General features: G+C 44.3%; 1 protein-coding gene across 3 annotated transcripts in view; it reads left to right on the top strand.

Annotated features, from left to right (window-relative positions):
* Positions 1–11,921: 11,921 nt before the first annotated feature.
* The window catches only part of tasp1 (taspase, threonine aspartase, 1), a 73,363-nt gene continuing 58,496 nt past the window's right edge, over positions 11,922–26,788 (top strand). The window contains exons 1-5 of one of the 3 annotated variants that reach the window (XM_078230365.1): positions 11,922–12,481; positions 18,570–18,637; positions 18,849–18,917; positions 20,544–20,664; positions 25,962–26,046. In XM_078230365.1, coding sequence (XP_078086491.1) covers positions 12,346–12,481; positions 18,570–18,637; positions 18,849–18,917; positions 20,544–20,664; positions 25,962–26,046 — 479 coding nt within the window. In that variant the 5' untranslated portion in view covers positions 11,922–12,345. The remainder of the gene's footprint in view (positions 12,482–18,569; positions 18,638–18,848; positions 18,918–20,543; positions 20,665–25,961; positions 26,047–26,788) is intronic. The other 2 variants (XR_013499690.1, XM_078230366.1) reach the window with 2 other exon arrangements.

Below are 26,788 nucleotides of genomic sequence, written 5' to 3'. Positions count from 1 at the left end.
GCCCCTGCACAACAAGTACTCCTGCTTGAGTACTGCTGGGGGGGACAGCCCGCCTGGGGGAAGCAGCAGTGGCCGTGTCTCCGCAGTGGAGTCCAGCCCTGTAACTCAGAGGGCTAAGGAAAAGAGGAGGAAGGCGGTATTAATCGGGGACTCGATGGTGAAGGGGACAGACAGGCGTTTCTGCGGAGGTAGGCGGGATTCTCGCATGGTGGTCTGCCTCCCTGGGGCCGGGATCCAGGATGTCGCTAGTCGCGTCCCGGAAATCCTGAGGTGGGAGGGAGAGGAGCCTGAGGTAGCGGTACATATTGGTACCGCTGATGTGGGTAGGAAGGGAGAAGGGGTCATGAAAAGGGAGTACAGGGAATTAGGGAGACAGCTGAGAAAGAGGAAAGCAAAGGTAGTAATCTCAGGATTACTGCCTGTGCCACGGGAAGGTGAGGGCAGGAATGGAGTGAGGTGGAAGATGAATGTGTGGCTGAGGGACTGGTGCAGGGGGCAGGGATTCAGGTTCCTGGACCATTGGGACCTCTTTAGGGGCAGGGGTGATCTGTATACAAAAAACGGGTGGAACTTGAATCACACGGGGACCAATATCCTGGCCGGTAGGTTGGCTAAGGTTGCTGGGGAGAATTTAAACTAGATAGGTTGGGGGGAGGGGAGCTAGAAGAGTTGACTAGGATCAAGGAACTAATTGATGGGGTGGAGGATGCAGGGGTAAGGGGAATTACAAAATTAATGGTAGAGGAGAGGGTGCAAGTGAATGAAGGCGGTAATTTAGATAAGGGAGTAGAGGGAGAGGGTGTTCGCGACTCATCAAAGCGGGTCCAGATAAAAGCTGGAATAAGGACACTTTGCCTGAATGCACGAAGCATTCGGAACAAGGTAAATGAGTTGATGGTGCAAATCAGCACGAGTGGGTACGATCTAGTGGCCATTACAGAAACGTGGCTGAAAGGTGACCAGGACTGGGAGATGAATATCCAGGGGTATCAGGCGTTTAGGAAGAATAGACAGGAAGGAAAAGGTGGTGGGGTCGCGCTATTAATAAGAGATAATATCAGGGTAGTACTGAGGGATGACATAGGCTCTGAGGAACAAAACGTGGAATCATTATGGGTAGAGATGAGGAATAGTAGAGGGAGAAAGACACTAGTAGGTGTGGTATATAGGCCCCCAAATAATAATGTTGAGGTAGGGAGGGCTATAAACAAGCAGATAAGGGATGCGTGTAAAAACGGAACGGCAATAATCATGGGGGACTTCAACATGCACATTGACTGGCAGACTCAAGTCGGTAAGGGTGGAATGGAGGAAGAGTTCTTAGAATGCTGTCGGGATAGTTTCCTTGAACAGCATGTTACGGAACCGACGAGGGAACGAGCTATTTTGGATCTGGTATTGTGTAACGAGGTAGGTAGAATTAAGGATCTTATTGTGAAGGACCCTCTTGGGTCTAGTGACCACAATATGGTCGAATTTCTGATTCAGATGGAAGAGGAGAAAGTTTGGTCCCAAACCAGTGTCCTCTGTTTGAACAGAGGGAAATATGATAGGATGAGGGATGAATTGGCTAAGGTAGACTGGGAGAGCAGGCTGGCAGGTAGGATAGCTGAGGAACAGTGGAGGATTTTTAAGGAGATCCTTTTCAGTTCTCAGCAAAAATATATTCCAGCAAAAAACAAGGATTGTAAGAAAAGGGAGAACCAGCCGTGGATAACGAAGGAAATAAAGGAGAGTATTAAAATAAAAACAGCTGCGTACAGAGTGGCCAAAAATAGTGGAGAAACAAGTGATTGGGAAAAATTTAAGAAACAACAAAGAGAGACTAAGAAAGCGATAAAGAAAGGAAGGATAGACTATGAAGCTAGGCTAGCAATTAATATAAAAAATGATAGTAAAAGTTTTTATAAATATATAAAAAGGAATAGAGTGGCTAGAGTGAATGTTGGACCCTTGGAGGACGAGAGGGGGGAGTTAATAGTGGGAAATGAGGATATGGCTGAGTCTTTAAATAAGTTTTTTGTGTCGGTCTTCACGGTGGAGGACACAAATAGTTTGCCAAATATTAACGATAGAGGGTTGGCAGCAGGAGAAATACTTAATACAATTAATGTTACCAGAGAGGCAGTGCTGGGTAGACTAATGGGACTGAAGGTGGATAAGTCCCCGGGTCCGGATGGAATGCATCCCAGGGTATTGAAAGAAATGTCAGAGGTAATAGTGGATGCGTTAGTGATTATTTATCAAAACTCGTTGCATTCTGGGGTAGTGCCGGTTGATTGGAAAACGGCTAATGTTACGCCGCTGTTTAAAAAAGGAAGGAGACAAAAGGCGGGTAACTATAGGCCGGTCAGCTTAACGTCTGTAGTAGGGAAAATGCTGGAATCCATTATTAAAGAGGAGATAGCAGGGCATCTGGATAGAAATGGTTCGATCAATCAGACGCAGCATGGATTCATGAGGGGAAAGTCGTGCTTGACGAACATGTTGGATTTTTATGAAGATGTGACTAGGGCGGTTGATGGAGGAGAACCGGTGGATGCGGTGTTTTTGGATTTCCAAAAGGCGTTTGATAAGGTGCCCCATAAAAGGCTACTGAAGAAGATTAGGGCACACGGAGTTGGGGGTAGTGTGTTAAAGTGGATTGGGGACTGGCTATCCGACAGGAAGCAAAGAGTCGGAATAAATGGGTGTTTTTCCGGTTGGAGGAAGGTAACTAGTGGCGTGCCGCAGGGATCGGTACTCGGGCCGCAACTATTTACCATTTATATAGATGATCTGGAGGAGGGGACGGAGTGTAGGGTAACGAAGTTTGCAGACGACACAAAGATAAGTGGAAAAGTGAATCGTGTGGAGGACGGAGAAGATCTGCAGAGAGATTTGGACAGGCTGAGTGAGTGGGCGAGGATATGGCAAATGGAGTATAACGTTGAGAAATGCGAGGTTATACACTTTGGAGGAAATAATAACAAATGGGATTACTATCTCAATGGAAACAAATTAAAACATGCTACCGTGCAAAGGGACCTGGGGGTCCTTGTGCATGAGACGCAAAAGCCCAGTCTGCAGGTACAACAGGTGATCAAGAAGGCAAATGGGATGTTGGCCTATATCGCGAGGGGGATAGAATATAAAAGCAGGGATGTCTTGATGCACCTGTACAGGGCATTGGTGAGGCCGCAGCTGGAATACTGTGTGCAGTATTGGTCCCCTTATATGAGGAAGGATATATTGGCATTGGAGGGAGTGCAGAGAAGGTTCACCAGGTTGATACCGGAGATGAGGGGTTTGGATTATGAGGAGAGGCTGAGGAGATTGGGTTTGTACTCGTTGGAGTTTAGAAGGATGAGGGGGGATCTTATGGAGACTTATAAGATAATGCGGGGGCTGGATAGGGTGGAGGCGGAGAGATTCTTTCCACTTAGTAAGGAAGTTAAAACTAGAGGACACAGCCTCAAAATAAAGGGGGGTCGGTTTAAGACAGAGTTGAGGAGGAACTTCTTCTCCCAGAGGGTGGTGAATCTCTGGAATTCTCTGCCCACTGAGGTGGTGGAGGCTACCTCGCTGAATATGTTTAAAGCGCGGATGGATGGATTCCTGATCGGTAAGGGAATTAAGGGTTATGGGGATCAGGCGGGTAAGTGGTACTGATCCACGTCAGATCAGCCATGATCTTATTGAATGGCGGGGCAGGCTCGAGGGGCTAGATGGCCTACTCCTGCTCCTATTTCTTATGTTCTAACACACTATAGGCCTTCTTCACAGCTCTATCCACTTGAGTGGCAACCTTTAGAGATCTGTGGTTATGGACCCCAAGATCTCTCTGTTCCTCCACAGTCTTCAGAACCCTACCTTTGACCCTGTAATCCACATTTAAATTAGTCCTACCAAATTCCTTTGGAATTTGATGTAACATTAAAGCTTTTGAAAGGAAGACAGACTTGCATTTATGTAGCACTTTTCACGACCACCAGACGTCTCAAAGCACTTTACCACTGTGACGACACTTACTTCGCTGACTGTAATGTGGGAAACACGGCAGCCAACTTGCATACACCAAACTCTCTCAAGCAATGTGATAATGACCAGATAATATGTTTTTTTGCGATGTTGATAAGGGGTAAGCATTAGGCAGGGCGAACTCTCCTGTTGTTCTGTAGAATATTTACATTTAATTTTGCAATACCTCTTTGCTTTCCTAATAGTTTTGACTTCTTAATGTTTTCATATATCCTTTTGTCATCCCCTATTTTGTTGTCCATGTACCTGGTGTATGCCTTTTCTTTAGTTTCAGTGTCGCCCTTATTGCTTTATTCATCCATGGTAGGGCAAAGTAGAAATGGTCGAGAGCTTCAGGTTTTTAGGTGTCCAGATCACTAACAACATGTCGTGGTCCCCCCATGCCGACACTATAGTTAAGAAAGTCCACCAACGCCTCTACTTTCTCAGAAGACTAAGGAAATTTGGCATGTCAGCTACGACTCTCACCAACTTTTACAGATGCACCATAGAAAGCATTCTTTCTGGTTGTGTCACAGCTTGCTATGGCTCCTGCTCTGCCCAAGACTGTAAAAAAACTACAAAAGGTTGTGAATGTAGCCCAATCCATCACACAAACCAGCCTCCCATCCATTGACTCTGTCTACGTTTCCCGCTGCCAGCAGCCAGCATAATTAAGGACCCCACGCACCCCGGACATTCTCTCTTCCACCTTCTTCCGTTGGGAAAAAGATACAAAAGCACAGGCTGATTGTGTAGTCTGTACTCTGCTTATGAATGAACAATTGAAGGAGCGCATTATGCTTCAAGAAATGACATACTTGTGTAGGGACCCATTCTCTGCAAACAAAAGGAATATATTCAAGCCTTGCCTTTTTTTGAATTACAGTAAGAAGTCTCACAACACCAGGTTAAAGTCCAACAGGTTTATTTGGTAGCACAAGCTTTCGGAGTGTCACTCCTTCTTCAGGTGAGTGAAGAGTTGTGTTCACAAACAAGGCATATATAGACACAAACTCAATTTACAAGATAATGGTTGGAATGCGAGTCTTTACAAGTAATCCAGTCTTAAAGGTACAGACAACGTGAGCGGAGAGAGGGTTAAGCACAGATTAAAGGGATGTGTAATGTCTCCAGCCAGGACAGTTCGTGAGATTTTGCAAGCCCAGGCAAGTCGTGGGGGTTACAGATAGTGTGACATAAACCCAAGATCCTGGTTGAGGCCGTCCTCATGTGTGCGGGATTTGGCTATCAGTTTCTGCTCAGCGATTCTGCGTTGTGTGTCGCGAAGGCCGCCTTGGAGAACGCTTACTCGAAGATCAGAGGCTGAATGCCCATGACTGCTGAAGTGTTCCCCGACAGAAAGAGAACACTCCTGCCTGGTGAGCAGTGTTCATTCATCCGTTGTCGTAGCGTCTGCATGATCTCAATTACCCAGTGCTTGGAGAGCCTATAATTCCTTCTTATTTTCTCCATGGCAACGCCTCAGCCAGAGTCAACTTGCCAACCAATCACCACTCTTCTCCCGTAATAATAAAATGGTTGTAATTGTTTGAAATTTGACATTCTTGCATTTTTCCTGGGTGCAAGACAAAAAATTTCAGCAACATGTCTCTCTTTCCATCAATAATCAAGTTCTGTACTACCAAGCAAGTACTAAGGGAGTGCTGCACTGTCTGAGGTGCTGTCTTTCAGATGAGATGTTAAGCTGGGGCTCCATGGATGTAAAAGATCCTATGGCACTGTTTCGAAGAACAACAGGAGAGTTCGCCCTGCCTAATGCTTTTGGGAGTTTGACTATGCTTGCAAGTGACATGTGGGAGACTTCTTTGGAGGTGAAATAATAAGGAAGTGGGGTTGGAAGGGAGTAGGAACACTGAAATAAGAAGTGGTCAGAGATGGTTTACCTGTGATGAAGACCATGGGAATAGAAAGGTCATGTGAAATGGTCATTTTTGAGAGGACAAACGTGACTATCGATAGGATTATATGAATGAGATAGAGATTAAAATCTTCAAGGATGAGGAATTGCTCTGCTGAGGATGAGAGAGGGTATCTCAGGGTGGAGTGAGATGCCTCTGTTCATGCTTGGAAAAGGATAAACAATTACTATTTTAAAGGACCGACAAAAGAGGTGGCATAAGATGAGGTATGCTACTGAATACAGCCTCTCCATTCTTTAAATCCATGATGTTTTTGTTTTCCAAAAAGATACTTCATTTATAAAATATCTGAAAGAACATTACAAACTTTTTTATTCATTAGTGGGACGTGGGCGTCGCTGGCTGGCCAGCATTTATTGCCCATCCCTAGTTGCCCAAAGGCAGTTGAAAGTCAACCACATTGTTGTGGCTCTGGAGTCACATGTAGGCCAGACCTGGTAAGGACGGCAGATTTTCTTTCCTAAAGGACATTAGTGAACCAGATGGGTTTTTTTCCGACAATCGACAATAGTTTCACAGTCATCAGTAGATGCTTAATTCCAGATATTTTTTATTGAATTCAAATTCCACCATCTGCTGTGGCGGGATTCAAACCGGGGTTCCATGAACATTAGCTGAGTTTCTGGATTAATAGGCCATCAGACAAAGTGCAATAATATTCAGGTTCTCTAGATATTGTTGCACTCAAGGTGCCTCAGTACAGTCAGAGAAACATTACAGACAATGTTCATTACAAATGGTGCAAAGGTGTTTAAGTTGTCTACCTAGATAAAGTTGCACTCTGAGGTGCTTCCCTACAATTGAGATTGTGATTCACTGTATACATTCAATGTGAGTCAGACAGCCCAAGGGTGCTCTGTACAATTCCCCTCCCCGCAGTTTAGTGTGGTTGAAAGGTCTTAGACAGCGACCTTCCTCTATTGTGCCTCTGCAGCAGCTGCCCCGAGCTTTAATGCATTCCTCAGCACATATTCCTGGACTTTGGAATGTACCAGTCTGCAACACTCGATCGGGACAAATCTTTACAACAAGTTATGGGCAGAACAAAGAGTGTATTTCACCAAGTTGATGTTTGTCTCGGAGTGTGTCTCTGGGAACAGCCCGTAGAGCAGAGACCCACGTCACAGAGCTGCTGGGGATGAAGCTCAACCAAAAACCACCTCCTTTCTCTCCAGACCTTCTTTGCAAAGGCACATTCCAAAAGGAGGTGGACAACAATCTCTTCACCACAGTCACCTTGACGGCAACATGCAGATGGGACGAGACTCCAACTGTGTAGGAAGGATCTGACAGGGAGGGCCTTTCTCATTACCAGTCAAGCTAAGTCTTGGTGCTTGTTTGAAAGTTTTGGTGATGAGGCATTCTGCCAAATGACCTTGGCAGTCTGCTCAGGGAGCCATCCGACAGGATCCACCATCTCCTTTTCCCGTAGGGCCTCTACGACGTTACATTCAGTCCGCTGCCTGATGGACTTGTGGTCGAAGGTGTTTATGCATTATTTTTTCCAGGAGGGACAGATGGTACAGCATGGTCCAAACTACTTGGAGCTTTCTGCAGCCAGACCCATCCTTCACGACACTGAAGGCAGGGAGAACTTCAGCACATAATGACAATTGGTGTTCCTTAGAATCTATGCACAGCTTCTCGCAGCCACACACTAAAGGTGGCTGTTTGAATCCATGACTTCCTGACCTTATTCTGCTTTGACAATTTACCAATGTGAATCTCTGCTTTGGCTGATTTTATCCAGCTCAATCTCCCCACAACCACTTCCTGGCAGACTGTCTGTCCAACTTCAAGTCATTGATGTGTCACTACCACTTTCAACTTAACATTGGGTAGATTGAAGTCATTATTTCCGACTCTCAGCGCACACTCAAATTCCTTGGCATTGATTGCACCCTTCCTCTCTTGGTCAGGTTGAACCAGACTGAGAGAAACTTTGAACTGTTCCACACAGAGCCAGACCTAATAAGACCACCTCCCATATGTCACCAAGACCCTTTTAATTCCACTTACACAGTGCGGACTGCCTCCATCCCTACCTCCGCCTTTGTAGGGGAGGTGATGGCTTAGTGGTACTATCGCTAGACTATTAATCCAGAAACTCAGCTAATGTTCTGGAGGTCTGGGTTCGGATCCCACCACTGCAGATGGTGGAATTTGAACTCAATAAAAAAAACTGGAATTAAAAATCTGCTGATGACCATGAAACCATTGTTGACTGTTGGAAAAATTCATCTGGTTCACTAATGTCCTTTAGGGAAGGAAATCTGCCATCCTTACCTGGACTTCCCTACATGTGACTCCAGAGCCACAGCAATGTGGTTGATTCTCCACTGCCCTCGGGCAACTAGGGATAGGCAATAAATGTTGATCAGCTAGCGACGCCCATATCCAACGAACGAATAAAAAAATCTTTACTGAAACCATTACCCATGGTTTTGTCATCTGATTAGTGGTTAGCACAATTGCCTTACAGCGCTAGGCACCCGGGTTCGACTACTAAGTTTGAGCACTGTCTGGACGAAGTCTGCAAGTTCACCCCGTGTCTGCATGCGTTTCCTCCGGGTGCTCTGGTTTCCTCCCACAGTCCAAAAGACGTGCTGGTTGGGTGCATTGGCCATGCTAAATTCTCCCTCGGTGTACCCGAACAGGCGCCGGAATGTGGCGACCAGGGGATTTTCACAGTAACTTCATTGCAGTGTTAACGTTAGCCTACTTGTGACACTAATAAATAAACTTAAACTTAAAACTTCTGGCTTTTCAACTCCCATACTTTACAACTCTCAAACTCTGAACATAAGCAAATATAGCAGGTTATATCATAGTCCCACACTAAGCATCAATCAATGTCATTGGTTCCTTGTCCTCCAAATTTTAAAATTAAACTTTGCATGTTCATCTTCAAACCCCTAATTCCGTCAACCTAACACCTCCAATCTTACACACCTACACCGATTCATTCAATTCTCTCACTCTGTCAGGAGGGACTAGCTGGGTAAATACAAGGGGTTACTAGGTGACCCTATCCTGACTCGATGGGCCGGATGGCCTCCTTCAGCAATGTAAGGATTCTTTGATTCTTCCCTTTTAACATTCTGCCTCTCCTGTTACATCAGGGACATTCTTCAACTGCCTTATTCCTGCTCTTCGGAACCCCGTCTTCAAATTGCCTCAGCTCTCCACATGCTCTCTTTTAAAAGTCATCTTAAAATCAATTTTTCTATCCAAACTTTCAATCATCCTTCTTCATCTCTCTCTGTGGTTCAGTGCCCATTTCCCTTTCTAATTTTGAACTTGTGAATTACCTCGGGATGTTTTGTTTTTTTTACGTGAAAGATGCTCTTCAAAAGTTAGTTGGATATCCTTCCAGAATTTTTTTAAAATAGGAATCATCTTAAGTCACAAAACATCTGGAAAAATTATTTCAAAATTTGTTGTCCGCTGCATACCATTGATAATGAAATAAAACCAGAATTTTTGGTGGGAAGTTTCCAGAGTTTCACCCTTCAAAGCATTTTTCTGTCAACCCACTGCATGACTTTTCTGTGCCCGATACATTCCCCATATCATTGCTTCAGCTGCTATGGTCATCGCTGGCTTTCTTGACTCAAGAACAGCTTCTTCCCTGCTGCCATCAGACTTCTGAACAGACCTATCTTATATTAAGTTGATCTTTCTCTACACCCTCACTATGACTGCAACACTACATTCTGCACTCTCTCCTTTCCTTCTCTCCTATGTACTGTATGAACGGTATCCTTTGTCTGGATAACACGCAGGGGCGGCACGGTAGCACAGTGGTTAGCACTGCTGCTTCACAGCTCCAGGGTCCCGGGTTCGATTCCCGGCTCGGGTCACTGTCTGTGTGGAGTTTGCACATTCTCCTCGTGTCTGCGTGGGTTTCCTCCGGGTGCTCCGGTTACCTCCCACAGTCCAAAGATGTGCGGTTAGGTTCATTGGCCAGGTTAAAAAATTGCCCCTTAGAGTCCTGGGATGTGTAGGTTAGTGGGATTAGCGGGTAAAATTTGTGGGGGTAGGGCCTGGGTGGGATTGTGGTCGGTGCAGACTCGATGGGCCGAATGGCCTCCTTCTGCACTGTAGGGTTTCTATGAAACAATACTTGTCACTGTATATCAATACGTGACAATAATAAATCAAATCAGATCAAATCAAATCTTCTCTGCTCCTGGACAATATGTATTTGAAAAACTATCTATGAAGAGTTTTGGGTCTTTTTTTATTCCCAATCCCTTTTCCTATGTAACTAATGATTTGGCAAAAGTTTCCATCAGCAAAGGAGTGAATTTTCCTTTGATTTACTCCCTGTCTCGCAGTCACTAAATACAACGAAGTAGTAATGACTAACATCTGAAAGCCACTACTTAAAAACAGGACCTGACTTGTCACGTGGAGATTCATCAGTCCCAATAACACCTACCCGTAGGCCATCTCACCACAAAGAGAGGAGGCCACCTGGGCTTGACTTCATTCCCCCTTCCATTTATCCTCATTTGCATCCTGAACCCATCCCAAAATGTTTCCACTGACACTGGCCAGGATTTTCTAGTCGGCGAAGAGGAATCAATGCTTGCCATTTATTTCACTTAAAGTTGTTGGCAATGTTTTCACAGACTGTAGAGCAAACTTGTTTTATACTGCTGACTGAGCCACCCCAGCACCCTCTACATGGGATACTCACTGAGACGCACAGGGGGCGACCTTACCAAAAAATTCTAAGTGTCAAACAAAATTTGCACAGTATTTTTGGGCAACTTAAAAATCAAATCTTATCTGACTTTGTCAAAAGAGTGAAGCCAATCCAGTGTCCAGGAGGAGTGAATGGGGCCTAAATTGCCCGAAAGCCGGTTGGTAGCAGCAGAGGGTGCAATTGCACATGTGCAGACCTCTGTGCTCTGTGAGCATGAAGATCTGTCACTGCCTCCCCCAGCTATAGCCGGCCTTCATGGCTGATCGTCCGCCCCTGCATGGAACGAATGTGGCCGAATCCCTCACCCCGCAGATGGACTGATCGCAGCCGAATCCATCCTCCCCCCGGGAACAAACCAACTGATCATTGGTTACAGAGTGGCCCAACCCACCTCAGGCCCCACCACTAAGGCCCTACCCTCTTGGCACTGCTTGATGTCTGCTGGGCACTGCTTGATGCCTGGTGGGCAGTGCCAGGGTGCCCTGTGGGAAGTGCCAGGCCCAACTTTTGTATCTTTTTCCCGATAAAAAAAGGTGGAATAGAGTATGTCCGGTTTGCATGGGGTCCTTGATTATGCTGGCTGCTTTGCCAAGGCAGTGAGAAGTGTAGACAGAGTCAATGGATGGGAGGCTGGTTTGTGTGATGAACTGGGCTATGTTCACAACCCTTTGTAGTTTCTTGCAGTCGTGGTCAGAGCAGAAGCCATGCCAAGCTGTGGTACATCCAGAAAGGATGCTTTCTACGGTGTATCTGCAGAAGTTGGTGAGAGTCTTTGCGGACATGCCTAATTTCCTTAGCCTCCTGAGAAAGTAGAGGCGTTGGTGGGCTTTCTTAACTATAGCTTCGGTATGGAGGCCAGGACAGGTAGTTAGTGATCTGGGCACCTCGAAACCTGAAGCTTTTGACCATTTCCACTTCATCCACCTTGATATAGACAGGGGCACGTCCTCCTTCCTGAAATTGATGACTACCTCATTTGTTATACTGACATTGAGGGAGTCAATGGATGGGAGACTGTTTTGTGTGACAGGCTGGGCTATGTATTTATCCCATTTTATACAGTTGATCATCCCAAAAATAATAATTACTGTAAAATATTATCACAAGGTAATTATTTATAACAATTCCATTAACTCACACTCTCCCCCCTATCCAACAGCTCACCATTAGTTGTCCAGTGATGGCTTTCCAATGCCCTCCCTCTGCTCTGGGTTGGCCACCATCTTCACACCTGTGCACAGAGGGGGCGGGGCGAGGGGGATCGTGGGCGGGGTTGGTTGGGTGGTGGGCGGGGCGAATGGATTGTCGGCGGGTCGAGTGGAACGGGCGCGGTGGGCGGGACGAGGAGACCGTGGGCGGGGCGAGAGGACCGTCCGCGAAGTGGGCGGGGCGAAGCGCGCGGCGGGCGGGGCGGAGCGGAGCGAAGCGCGCGGCGGGCGGGGCGAGTGGAACGCACGGCCGTTAAACCGCCGAGGCGCGAGAGCGGAGAGATTGCGCCTGCGTATATCGTAGACCCGGGCCTTCCCATTTTCGCGTCTGTCAGACGGACAGGACGTCCGTCCTGGGTGGCGGGGGGTTTTGCGCTGCACCCTTCCTCTCTGTCTCACCACTCACCCCCTCCCACACTTAGCGTTGTTTGTCTGAGTCTATGGCGGCAGGGGGGAGCTACCATGCTGTCCGGCTGTGACCATGGAGGCCACAGGGAGCCTGGGGCCCGGCCACTTGCAGCCCCCTGGCGCTGCTGAGGGGGCCGCGCCGGTGGACAGGAGCGGAAGGGAAGCGGCTACCGAGGGGAGCAGCGTGGGCTTCGTGCTGGTGCACGCAGGTGAGCGGCAATCCCTCCCGCCGGGGCCCAATGTCAATCCTACAAGGTGACTCCCAAATTGGGCCAGTCTGGCCTTGGAAAAGCAAGAGTTGTCTCCTAACTGCGGGATCCCGCAAGTGAGAAAGGTCATTTTCTGCACGATTGAAGGCGTCTTCCTGTTGTTTGTAAATATGAGCCGACCTCCCGCAGCGTTGCTCCTGGATAAAGAGGTTACTTTATGTCACTGTCATCCTCACACGCACAACCTCTTTCACTTTCTCTTTAACTTGCCCTTTTCACAATTTTGTCCTTGTCTTGTTTCCTTTACAAGTCTTCACTTTCTATTTTTCTTCAAGTTCATCTTGATCTTCATCTTCTGTTCACTTCAATTCTGTGCACATTTTTAATTTCCTTGGTCCATATATCCAAGTCTTCACTCCATTTTCCTTCTGCGAATTCATCTTGATTGTTTCTGTCCTCTTTCATTCTGCACATATTTTTAATTTCCTCGGTGCGTGCATCTGTGTGGTGTGGATTGCCAATGGTGGTATATTCTAGACATTCTGGAAGCTTTTGGTTTAATCTCTTGCAGAATTCCCTTTCAGAAATTGTACATTTTCATTTGTATGGCCACATCATTGGGTTTAAGTTTTTATTTATTAGTGACACAAGTAGGCTTACATTAACACTACAATGAAGTTACTATGAAAATCCCCCAGTTGCTGCACTCTGGCACCTGTTCGGGTACACAGGGAAAATTTAGCATAGCCAATGCACCTAACCAGCACGTCTTTCGGACTGTTGGAGGAACCTGGAGGAAATCCATGCAGACATGGGGAGAATGTGCAGACTCTGCACAGTCACCCAAGCTGGGAATTGAACCTGGGTCCCTGGAGCTGTGAGGCAGCAGTGCTAACCATTGTGCTGCCCAAGATGCCACTATGCTCCTGCATACATCCGTGTGGCATGAATTGCCAGTGGTCATATACTCTAGACGTCTGGAAACTTTGAGTTTAATCTCTCAGAATGCCCTTTCCAAAAAAAACCTACATTTACATTTGTACGACCACATTATCGGGTTTAAGTTGAACTTGACATCACTTTCAAGGAATGCAAAAAAAAATGAAGTTCTGGTAGTATGTACCTTATATTTAAAAAAATAAATGATTAACATTTGCTGAGAATGTGGAAGACATCCTTATTCTGGCAACGTCCTTGTGCGAATCCCAAAACATTCTTATCATTAAATATCTCTCAAATTACCCAGAATCAGTGGATTGCTATTACCTTAAAGAGGAATAAATTTTTCATTCCCTTATTCTCACTTTTCTTATTTGAGCATTGCAAGAATTTGAATATTTGATTATGGGGGAAAAAAGTCAGTTTTGGACAGGGGAATGAAAATATTTCTGCAACTAGCAGGTAGGATAGGATGTTAGTTTGTAAAACAGGTTAGAGTATAAAAAATATTTATTTTAGACCATATTTTTGGGGTGGCATAGTGGTTAGCCCTGCTCTCTCAGCATTCGGTTCCAGCCTTGGGTGACTGTGGAGTTTCCACATTCTCTGTCAGCATGGGTTTCCTTTGGGTTCTCCAGTTTCTTCCAACAGTCCAAAGATGTAATGCCTTGAATCTTGGTTCTTTAAAACTTCGAGTTTTGATGGGATTATAGAATAATTGTGGTCAATGGAATAAATATATCCCAGGTCTGTCATCACCAACGTGACGACTCTGAAACTGGGAGTTCATTAGAGTTCACATGTCCAGCTTTCTGACATCAATGTCTTTATTGCAAGGAGCAAAGGAGAGACAGTTATGCAAAGGTAGATTTATTGTACCTCTGGTGCTTTTCCTCTCTTCAAATGGACCAGTTGGATGGCATTGAGTTGTATCCAGTGTCACAAAGACAAGAAACAGGGATTTTCCAGCTGCGCTAGCCCCAAGACTGGAAAATTCCACCCAAGGTCAACAAACCTTTGCACAGTCCTGTCCTGCCCGCTACGATTCCTGTGGCGGGCGGGATGGAAAAATTCTGCCCACAGTCTCTACACTCCATTAATACGGACCGTTTCACACTTTATAATCATTCTAACTGCTTTTTCAAAGAGTCATAGACACAACAGCACAGAAAAGGCCATCTGACCCATAGAGTCTGCGCCAATAATAACTACCACTAAAGTCTTGCTAATCCCATTTTCCAACACGTCCCATATCTTTGAATGTTATGGTATCTCATGTGTTGATCTAAAAACTTTTTAAAGGTTGTAAGTTTTCTGGGCTCCATAACCTTCCCAGGCAGTGTATTGCAACTTTCCACCACCCACTGTGGGGAAAAAATGTTTTCCTACCATCATCCTGCTCTCTCTTCCCCCCCCCCCCCCCCCCGACCATCATCCTGCCCCCCCCCCCCCATGGAAGGACAGGGGGCAACAAGGGTTGAACATGAGCCGAAAGAAAAGTGGCCGAACACCAAGAAAAGAGGACATTTCCTCTCTCTGTCCGACTCCAAAAACTCAAGAAGCTGTCAAAAATTAGAACATTAGTACAAAACAAGTGCAGGTGAATCAACAGACACTACGCCATTCGTCACTCTCCACCTGAGATTTTGACTGGCAAGGAAGATCTGTAAATAAAGTATCTTCCGCTGAAGATTCTCTTTCTGCTGACAGGCATTCTCTAATGCTTCTTGTTGTACTTGCAGGTTTAGTATATAAAATTCAATATGTGTGCTTGCGATACCTAATATGCCAATGCCTTTTATGCACAAGCACTCTAATTTAAGCAACTGATCAGGTGATAAGTGGAATGTCAGATGTCTTAGATGAATGGTTGTTTAGTTAAATTCAGCACACTTGTTTGGTCATGACTTGAATTATGCATTATAGCATCAAACTGCCTAGTGAAATGAATATGCATCATCATTGATGGGAAAACACGGGCAGTTGGCCAGTTAGGTCAATTATAGCGCTTATTGAGGGCACTTGTATACCATCTGGAATTTTCCAGAAGGAAAGTAGGCCCCCTATTGAGGCTGAAACCCTGTTGATGGATGGAGATGGCCTGGCTGCAGACTGGAGGTCCAGTAATATCTCATTTAATTGCCCCTCCCCATCCCTCCCAAATCTCCCCTTGGGTCATGCCACCAGCATTTCTAGAATCCCAGCAGTGTGACTGGGAGCTGGGAATGAAAATCCGACTCGTGTTTGTTCTGCTATCTTGGTGCACCATGTACCAGTTCTAGTTCAGTGTTTCTGTGTACTATTAATGTTGCTTTACGAATGCAATATTGGAAGTACACAAAATTCACCTTGATTCACTTGCACTCGTTTTGCATTAATGTTCTAATTTTTGACAGCTTCTTGAGTTATTTTTGGAGTCGGACAGAGAGAGGACGTGTCCCCTTTTCTTGGTGCTCTGCCACTTTTCTTTCCGCTCATGTTCAACCCTTGTTGCCCCCTGTGATGCCTTGTCCTTCTATTTTGGCTTATTGTCGTCTTGTCTCCTGGGCCTTTTCCATTTTTTCATATATTATTATTCCTGTTAGTTTTTTTTCTTGTGTGGGGTGGTGAATGGGGGGAACCTCATGGGGGGAAAAGAAGGCGGGGGTTGTGGGGTGGTGGGGAAGGGGAAAACAGGATAATGGTCTGGTTCTGCTGTATTTTAGGTGGTTGGGGGAGGTGGTGTGTGTTGGGGGAGGGGACTGTTAGGTTGGGGGTTTATGTGTTTCTGGGGTTGGGGTGGATGTCAAGGTAGTGTGTGTAGTGGAGAGTTTTTTTTTGGAGTGGGGAGGGGTTTCCTGGCTGGGGAGGTTTTATGTCTGTTGCTGAGCTCGACTCTGGTTTTTTTGGGAGGTGGGGGGGGGGGGGGGTAGCAGGTGGGCTACAGGGAGTGGGGGGTGGGGGAGGTCAGACAATGTGGGGAAAAGTCCTGGGGGTTTTCTGATAGGGATGTTGATGGGTAGGTTGTGGGTTGAGAGGTGGTTTGTTGCTTTTCCATGTCTTGGCACTTTTGCCTCCCCTGTGTGTTTCAGTTAAATTGGGTGGGGTGGTGGGGCTCCTGGAACTGATGGGATAGGGTGACTTTTTATTTGTGTGTGTTTTATGTTGTGGACAGAATGGTGTGGGTGGATTCGGGTAGAATGTATTGGTTGGCGAAGCGAGGGGTTGTAGGGGCATCCTCATTTATCTGGATGGTTTATGGGTTTGGCATGAGGCAAGAACTTTACTTGGCAATACATAGATGATTTCTTTGACCATTTCTTTCTTTCTTTTATCAATTAATTCATGTCCCAAGTAGGCTTGCATTAATAATGTAATGAAGTTACTGTGGAAGGGTACACTGAGGAAGAATTTATCATGGCCAATCCACCTAACCGTTGGAATGTGGGAGGACACTTGAGCACCCGGGGGAAACCCACATGGACACAGGGAGAACATGCAGTCTCTGTACAGGTAGTGGTCCAAGTTGGGAATCCAGCCTGGGTCCTTGGCGCTGTGAGGCAGCAGTGCTAACCAATATGCCCCGCGCCGGCCCATTATGAATGGTTTTACATATATTATTTTTAAGTGATCCGGGGGTTAGTTGTTGCCCTTCTTCGGAGAGTTTCTTTTGTCAGTGATGGTAAGTTACCCTGTGTCCAGGGTTCTTTCCATTGCTCGAGGTGATTCAGGGAGATATTCGCATTTTTAAGGGAGAGCCTTTTTATTAATTGTGACGACCTATCCTGTGTCCAGGCTTCTCCTATTGTTCCCGGTGATCAAATATACTTAAAGATTTGTATGTTGCCTAGGCCTGCCTGTGGAGTGCACAGAGTCGCCATGTGGCCAGTGTGTCCTCCATTTTATATCTTGCTTGAAAAGTTGCAGAGGACTTGTGTCCAACCATTTCTTTTAATGCAGTCTGTTAGTACATTGCCGCGAGACTGCGCCCGGTTAATGAGATTTGACCTAATAATGTTGGTTTGTGTATCTGCAAGGAACTTGCGACAAGAAAAAGTTTAAAGTTTGTTTATTAGTGTCGCAAGTTAAGCTTACATTAACACTACAATGAAGTTACTATGAAAATCCCCTAGTCGCCACACTCTGACACCTGTTCGGGTACACTGAGGGAGAATTTAGCATGGCCAGTGCACCTAACCAGTCTCTCGGACTGAGACGAAACCGGAGCACCCGGGGGAAACTCACTCAGACACCGAGAACGTGCAGACTCTGTATAGACAGTGACCCAAGCCAGGAATCGAACCTGAGTCCCTTGTGCTGTGAGGCAGCAGTGCTAACCACTGTGCCACCGTGACACCCCTATGTGGCTCTGTATTGGGGATGGATGAAGGAAACCTAACTGCTAATTTTTTGATGTTTGTAACTTGTCTTTTCCTAACTTTTTGAACATAGCCAAACAAAGCTACAAGCCTTTACACTGAAATACATATGCCTTATAAATTCTATTTCATGTGCCTTTACCTATTATCTTTCACATGCGCATCTGAAAGCTTTTATATGGGAAAAATAAAACTACCAATAGAATTTACTAAGGTAGCTATTTCAAGGTGCTTTCATGCCACGAGATGTCACCGCTGTACGTAGAGTAAATGCAACTTTTTAAACAAAAATATCCTGTCTCTCCACCTGTTCTGAAGATGCTACTAAAGTAGGTTCCATGGGAATTGGCTATTTCCACACTTTGCATAAGTGAGCCTCGACACTGAGGGAAGACGGCAACTTTACAGCCTAGCGTACTTCTGATCTCATCTATGTCTATGGACATACACTTGCAATAAAAGATCATTGGGAGCAGGAATTGGATGCTTTTCTAATCTTTGTAGCCCCAGGATGGTATCCCAGTTGCTGCCTCAATTCCAATCAATGAACGCAGCACAGACTGCTTCTCGAGTTGTGACCATTCGGTCAGTGGGGGTTAGTACTTTGAGCAGTTACTTTGTTCATTGGGCTTTGAGGAAGCTTTTCCTTTGAAAAAGTGCCCAACAAGTTTGTATTTACAATTTGACGTATGACAAAGTGGATGATGTGATTGATTAAAATTGCCTTGCGTAGTCCCAAAAATGTAATTTGCTTAATTATCAATTAATTATTTAAAACTTGATTGTTTTAGGGGCAGGCTATCATTCTGAATCCAAGGCCAAGGAGTATAAACAAGTTTGTAAGAAAGCTTGCCAAAAGGTAGGAATGTTTGCTACTTGTTGGCTGATACTGAAATCTTATTGACATCTGGCTTTCTGATGTTTTAGCTTAACTGTGTATTCAAATTGCTCAATTAAAACGTGTTCACAAAAGGCTTGAAACTTGGTCGAAGTATTAAGAAAAAGCTTTTGTCAGTTCAAGTTAATTTTATGGTAAAGACAATTCAATCAGAAACTGGTTTGTCTTTCAGGCAATTGAGAAACTACAAGCTGGAGCTCTAGCTGTTGATGTAGTCACGGCGGCCCTTATTGAGCTAGAGGTAAGACTATGAGTAGCAAACTGCTTCATAACTTGTATGAATAGCGGTTCAAAATTCTTGTGACACAGTAGATTGGTCAGAACATTTTGTATGATTGTTTACTTTATAGCTTATCTATATTTCTGTCCCATATAGCTCAGTAAATGCAATCAAACTCATGAAGTGATTTAGACAGACCCTATATTCCATTAGTTTTAAATTAAAGCAAATGGACAGAAAATACTGAAAATATTCCAAAGTGAATTAGAAAATTCAAAATTTTGGGTGGAGTTTTAAATAGTTTGGAGCAGTTGTCTGGACCCAAAACAATAATGCCTTTTATACGATTAAGATTTGATGTTTATTGTCACTGTTTGTAGATTTTTTCTTTGAATTTCATTAGTTCAAGTTTCTTGGATTGGGATTCTAAATGTAATGAAAAGGGGACACCAAGTAGCATGGTGAGTTGGAATCCAGCATCAATTAACATTAGGTTGGGCGGTGACTGATGCAATGAAGCTTTTCTCTGTCCTCTGGCAAAGGAATTTGAGTTTGTGGTTTTGGTCCTGTTCCTCGTGGTCATGGCCCCCAGCACGCGACTGCCCCAAATTCTGAGCCAATTCACAATCTTACTTGGAAATGGAAAAATTGAGACTCTTAAGCTTTTGTATTTGCAGTGGTACAGAGGGAACTATTTCTGCATCTAACTGTCCTATAGCTGACCTGAATGCTTGATGTTGACATTTGGCCCTTAAACTGGAATGTTTTTAATTCTTACATCTTCAGTTCAAACGAGCACAAAAATCCAGACCAAATAAGAGAGTGGAAGACATTTGAAGCAGCCACGCTGGAATCCTGTAGTTTAACCAGATATGAAAAGGCTCCTTTTTAATCCATCTTTATTTTGCTTTATTGCCATATTGATTTTTTTTTTCCTTTCTACTTAAGATGATACAACTAAGGGTGCTGTCAGGTATTTCTGCTTGCTCCCAAAAGTTTTACCTTTTTGTTCTATATTCTTTCATGGGATGTGGAAGTCCCTGGTGAGCATTTGTTGCCCATCCCTAATTTTGTTTGAACTGACTGACTTGCGAGGCCATTTCAGAGAGCAATTAAGAGTCAGCTACATTGCTGTGGGTTTGGAGCCACATGTAGGCCAGACTGGGTCAGGATGCCAGATTTCCTTCCCTAAAGGACATTACTGAACCAGAGGAGTTTTTACATTGCAGGAGCCTGCCGATGTCATGGGAGGGTTGGGGAAGGAGGTGCTTGTGGAAAGCCCTGACCCTAGACTTTACCTAGCAGCTAGTAGAGCTAGCAGAACTGCACGAGATAAACAAAAAGGGGAAATATGCCATTCCCCAGTGCTGGCACTCTACTATGGGCATGCGTTCACCAAACAACTTCTGTTTAAATACTGCATTGTTAGTTAAACTGTCAAAGTTGGTGTCTTATGGGAAGTAGCCAGTAATAATATCTTTGGAACAAAGTTAGTTGCATTTATCTCTTTTCCTTAAATTTGGATTCAGCCCATCTGAATTTTAGGGCTTGAAGCAAAAACAGCAAAAAAAAGTGAACGTAGTTTTTGTAACAGATACAAAGGAAGGATGTTGTACTTGCTTAATTTCCAACAATTTTCCATTTTAGGACTCTCCTTTCACCAATGCAGGGATGGGATCCAATCTTAATCTATCAGGGGATATAGAATGTGATGCCAGTACAATGGATGGAAAGTCCTTGAATTTTGGAGCTGTTGGAGCACTCAGGGGTATGTACATTTTAGTACAAAAGAGGTTAGTAATTAGTAGGTAAAGGAACCTACTATTAGTGAGAGGCAACATGGTTTTGTAAAGGGGAGGTCATGTCTCACTAACTTGATCGAGTTTTTCGAGGAAGTGACAAAGATGATAAGGGTAGGGCAGTGGATGTTGTCTACATGGACTTCAGTAAGGCCTTTGACAAAGTCCCTCGTGGCAGACTGGTGCAGAAGGTGAAGTCGAATGCGATCAGAGGTGAGCTGGCAAGGTGGATACAAAACTGGCTCGGTCAAAGAACAGTAAGAGTTTTAACACGTTAAAGTCCAACAGGTTTATTTCGTAGCAATTGCCATTAGCTTTCGGAGCGCTGCTCCTTCGTCAGATGGAGTGGAAATCTGCCCTCAAACAGGGCACAGAGACACAAAATCAAGTTACAGAATACTGATTAGAATGCGAATCTTTAAGACCTGGTTGGCTGTAGAGATACAGACAATGTGAGTGGAGGGAGCATTAAGCACAGGTTAAAGAGATGTGTATTGTCTCCAGACAGGACAGCCAGTGAGATTCTGCAAGTCCAGGAGGTAAGCTGTGGGGGTTACTGATAGTGTGCCATAAACCCAACATCCCGGTTTAGGTCGTCCTCATGTGTGCGGAACTTGGCTATCAGTTTCTGCTCAGCGACTCTGCGCTGTCGTGTGTCATGAAGGCCGCCTTGGAGAACGTTTACCCGAAGATCAGAGGCTGAATGCCCATGACCACTGAAGTGCTCCCCCACAGGAAGAGAACAGTCTCAGAAGACACAGGGTAGAAGTGGAAGGGTGCGTTTCTGAATGGAGGGCAGTGACAAGTGGCATTCCTCAGGGATCAGTGCTGGGACCTTTGCTGTTTGTAATATATATAAATGATTTGGAGGAAAATGTAACTGGTTTGATTAGCCAGTTTGCGGACGACACAAAAGCTGGTGGATTTGCAGATAGCGATGAGGACCATCAGAGGATACAGCAGGATATAGATCGGTTGGAGACTTGGGTGGAAAGATGGCAGATGGAGTTTAATCCGGACAAATGTGAGGTAATGCATTTTGGAAGGTCTAATACAGATAGGAAATATACAGTAAATAGCAGAACCCTTAAAGAGTATTGATAGGCAAAGGGATCTGGGTGTACAGGTACACAGGCCACTGAAAGTGGCAATGCAGGTGGAGAAGGTAGTCAAGAAGGCATACGACATGCTTGCCTTCATCGGCCGGGGCATTGAGTTTAAAAATTGGCAAGTCATGTTGTAGCTTTATAGAACCTTAGTTAGGCCGCACTTGGAATATAGTGTTCAATTCTGGTCGCCACACTACCAGAAGGATGTGGAGGCTTTGGAGAGGGTGCAGAAAAGATTTACCAGGATGTTGCCTGGTATGGAGGGCATTAGCTATGAGGAGAGGTTGGAGAAACTTGGTTTGTTCTCACTGGAACGATGGAGGTTGAGGGGCGACGTGAAAGAAGTCTACAAGATTATGAGAGGCATGGACAGAGTGGATAGTCAGAAGCTTTTTCCCAGGGTGAAAGAGTCAATTACTAGGCGGCACAGGTTTAAGATGCGAGGGGCAAGGTTTAAAGGAGATGTACGAGGCAGATGTTTTACATAGAGGGTGGTGGGTGCCTGGAACTCATTGCCGGGGGAGGTAGTGGAAGCGGATATGGTAGTGACTTTTAAGGGGCGTCTTGACAAATACATGAATAGGATGGGAATAGAGGGATGTGGTCCCCAGAAGGGTGGGGGGTTTTAGTGAAGTCAGGCAGGATGGTCGGTGCAGGCTTGGAGGGCCATAAGGCCTGTTCCTGGGCTGTAATTTTCTTTGTTCTTTGAACCACAGGTGAATCAATTCTTTCATATGAGCATATTTCTTCATTTGGCTGATTATTGGGAGATAGAAGTAGAAACAGGACGAGGCCACCAAGCCCTTCAAGCCTGCCCCACCATTCGCTGTGATCATGGCTGATCTATGCTGGCCTCACTCCATTTCTGCGCCATTTCCCCATAGCCTACTATTCCTCGATCTATCAAATATTTATCCATCTCCATTTTGAATATTTCTAATGATCCAGCCTCCCTAGATTTCCAGAGAATCACCACCCTCTGCGAGAAGAAAGTTCTACGCACCTGTTTTAAATGACCAGCCCTTATCTTGTAGCTATATTCTCTTGTTTGAGACTCTCCCACTAGTGAAAACATCTCACCATCTACCCTGTCAAGCCTCTTCAGGTATTGCATATTTGAATAAGGTCACCCTTCACTCTTGTAAGCTCCAAGGAATGCAAAATTGATTTAAAGCTAATTATATGCAGCCTTTTTCTATTACAGTCAATGTTTCTCCACCTTGTTTGAGTGTCCCGTTCTTACTTCTCACATTATTTAGGCTAAATGCGATGATATTATTCTTGCTAATAATCGAGAGCAAGTTGTATCCCTGTGGGCTTTTTCTCTTCGTAACATTATACTCACCAGTGTAAAATTATTTTTCAGACTGGACTTCTTTGAGTTAAGTAACCCACAGTTCCTAGAGGGATGATGCTTTAGTACCTCACTCGCCCTAAGTGAGGAGGGACTGCTGTGTCCAAATGTATAATAAGTGGGTTCAGAAAATCGGAGGCAAATTTATGGAAGGATTTCACTGATGAGAAGTCAAAACTTAAGTAGAGAATGGGCTTCTTACATTTTCTCTGCTCCGGAAGATGGTGGCGTTTGCCATCATCAAACATCGTGACAAACCTCTTAAAATAGCAAAAGACAAAAATAGTATTAAACTTGGATGACGCTTTATTCAAATTTTTTTCTGTATGCGTCTAAATCAAGAGTACATGGCTGCCAGCTGTGTCATGATTTTCTACCACAAGTGAACCTGACCACATAACAAATGACTGACTAAGTTATGAGTCAATCATGTTTGTGAATGTTAGAAATATAAGATGTCACAGCTGGTAGCCATGTGTGTGTTTTTTTTTATTGGGGTTGGAAGAATAATTTGCAGTTTGATTTTTATAGTGTTGCACCACCGAGCAAAGCCCTGCTCCAAGCTTTATTTTATATTGTCTATGGAGAAAAGAATCAAATTCAAAATTAATAATCATGCAATTGAACTTGTGTGCTGCTGAATTTGTCACATTTATACCAGTTGAGCATCTGTTGGGCACCTCACTAGCTCCTTCAATCATGTGCACTCATGCCTTTACACCTGTACGTATCTATACATAGAAATGGAATAATGTTTTGTGCAGGAAACTGTACAAAACTTTTCATAGAATCATAGAGCGCAGAAGAGGCCCTTTGGCCCATTGAGTCCACCCCGACACATTAGAAATATGGTCCATAACCCTGAATGTTATGATGTGCCAAATGCTCATCCAGATACTTTTTAAAGGATGTGAGGCAACCCGGCTCTACCACCTTCCCAGACAGCGCATTCCAGACCATCACCACCCTCTGGTTTTAAAAAAAGTTCTTCCTCACAACCCCCTTCAATCTCCTGCCCCTCAGCTTGAACCTATGTCCCCTCGTGACTGACCCTTCAACTAAGGGGAACAGCTGCTCCTTATCCACTCTGTCCATGTCTCAAACATACCTTCACGTTTCTTACTGATAATAGGATTCATAGCCCTAAACTCTCCCTTCAGACAGATTTGTCCAGTCCTCTAAAACCAGTAATTGCATTCTGTACTGTCATGCTGCCGGCTATCCCGTGGGTCCATTGCCCTATTAATAAATTAAAAGTTGCCTAATTTTTAATTTCACTCTTTGACATGTTTAACTTTAGTGCTGTGTCCCCTGATTGAATGCAATTCATAATGGGAATTTTCCAGGATCCAAGTTCTCCATACCCATTCTCAATTAGTATTCATGTCTGATTTTAATAATGAATGATTCGATGAACTCTTTTAAATGTGATCTCAAAACCTTTGCTGTTGATCACCTACACATAGGAGATAGCCTTGAAAGAACATGTTCAGTACACAAATCTGTACAAGTATCTATTGAAAAGATTAATAAACATCTCTTCTGCAGTTAGTTTTGAGATTCAGTTAACCGATTAAAAGCCTGCGGTCTTCACTTTTTTTGAACATTGACATCTTGACCCTCCAAGAGATTACCATGTCTTGCATTTTCATAACAAATTATTGACCCTTTTGACAGTGTGCAGGATCATTCAGATTGTAACTCTCATGGGCAAGCCAGCGGAGCCCATTTTGAAACCAACATCTATTTCCTTCTTGAGCATTTACTACAGAAGCAGTTTATATTTCTTTTCTGGAATTGTGGGCAAGTGACTTCCTTCCCCAAAGAGAGGTAGAGGCACGGTCATTGAATATTTTCAAGGCAGAGTTAGATTAATTCTTCATGAGCAACGGAGTCTCAAGGGCATTCTGGGTAGGAAAGTGGCGGTGAAGCCACAGTCAGATCAGAATTAGACCGCAATCTTATCAAATGGTGGAGAAGCTTGAGGAGCCAAATGGCCTACTCCTGCTCCTAATTTGCATATTCATACATATCTATGTTCTATCTATGCACTTCCCAAAACTGCAGTTGAGAATTTTAACACAAGTAGTTTTGAGCGTACAAGGCTTTTGCTGTCCCATTACATTTGTGTATTCTTGTACAAAGAACCCTGATGTGTTTTGTGTGTTATCCTCTACAAAACTTGATGTGTACTTTTTGCAAATTCCTGTCATAAGGAATAAAACGTCTGTTGTTTTGAGGCTTGTTGAAAAATATGTGCTAAAACAGAAATGGCCTTTAAATTATTAATCCTAAAGTTTTTTTAAGCTAGCACAGAGTGGTGGAAGTTGGTTTCTGGTAACATGCACTATTGCGCAACAGAATTACTGACATCCGTAGTTATTATTTTATTGGTTAATTGCTCTTCCCCATTTCACAAATCCCCTTTGAAGTACAAAGAACACAGCAAGATGTTAGGAAAGAAGATTTGCATTTATGCATCTTTCACAAACTCAGTGTGTTGCAAAGCCCTTAGAACATAGAACAGTACAGCACAGGAACAGGCCCTTCCCTTCAGCCCACGATGTTGCGCCGAACATGACGCTAAATTAAACTAATCCCTTCTACCTACCCTTGGTCCACATCCCTCTATTCCTTGCATATTCACGTGCTTATCTAAAAGCCAAGTAGAGCTTTTGTGGTACAATGAAATACAGCAAGCAAGCAAAATGATAATATATTAATCTGCCCAAGATTTATTGAATACCATGCTCAACGTTTTGAGGGGTGCTGTGGATAAAACATTATCTAATTTTACTTTCAGGGATCAAGAATCCAATCTTAGTTGCAAATAAACTATTAAGTGAAGCTCAGAAGGGGAAGCTCTCTGCTGGCAGAATTCCTCCTTGGTAATTTTTTTTCCTATTATTTGTACCTTGCGTTTGTAATGCACCATAGTTTCTGAATTTGTGCATGAAAACATTTGTTGTATTTATAACTGCATATTTATAAAATTAGCATTATTTTCCTCAATGATGTATGCAATCCATGTGTGTACACCTGTCTGAAGAGAACTCTTGGTTTTTTTTTTGCTTACTGTGCTAACTAAGAAACATTATCTTCTAATACTGTTGTAATTGGGAAAGAAAATTACTTGCGGTATGTTACGAAATCACTACTTTTGGGATCTGTGTTGTCTAATCAGGGTGGTTAGCACTGCTGCCTCGCTGCGCCAGGGATCCGGGTTCAATTCTGGCCTCGGGTCACTGTCTGTGCGGAGTTTGCATGTTCTCCCGTCTGCGTGGGTTTCTTCCGGGTGCTCCGATTTCCTCCCATAGTCCGAAAGATGTGCAGGTTAGGTTGATTGGCCATGCTAAATTGACCCTAGTGTCGGGGATCAGCAGGGTAAATATGTGGGGTTATGGGAATAGGGCCTGGGTGGGATTGTGGTCAGTGCAGACTCGATGGGCCGAATGGCCGCCTTCTGTACTGCAGGGATTCTATGAATCCCAAATGTAAAGGAGATCAGTTGGGTTGACGGACCTTTTTCACCACAGATTTGAAGCGTCTTCAAGATATCCTGAGCAAATGATAAAGAGTGATGTAAGTGGAAGATGATCTTGTTTCTTTCTCTATCGATGACCAGAAATC

The sequence above is a fragment of the Mustelus asterias genome, chromosome 15, assembly GCF_964213995.1.
Source record: "Mustelus asterias chromosome 15, sMusAst1.hap1.1, whole genome shotgun sequence".
Taxonomy (NCBI): domain Eukaryota; kingdom Metazoa; phylum Chordata; class Chondrichthyes; order Carcharhiniformes; family Triakidae; genus Mustelus; species Mustelus asterias.
This window is presented reverse-complemented; position numbering and strand designations above follow the sequence as displayed.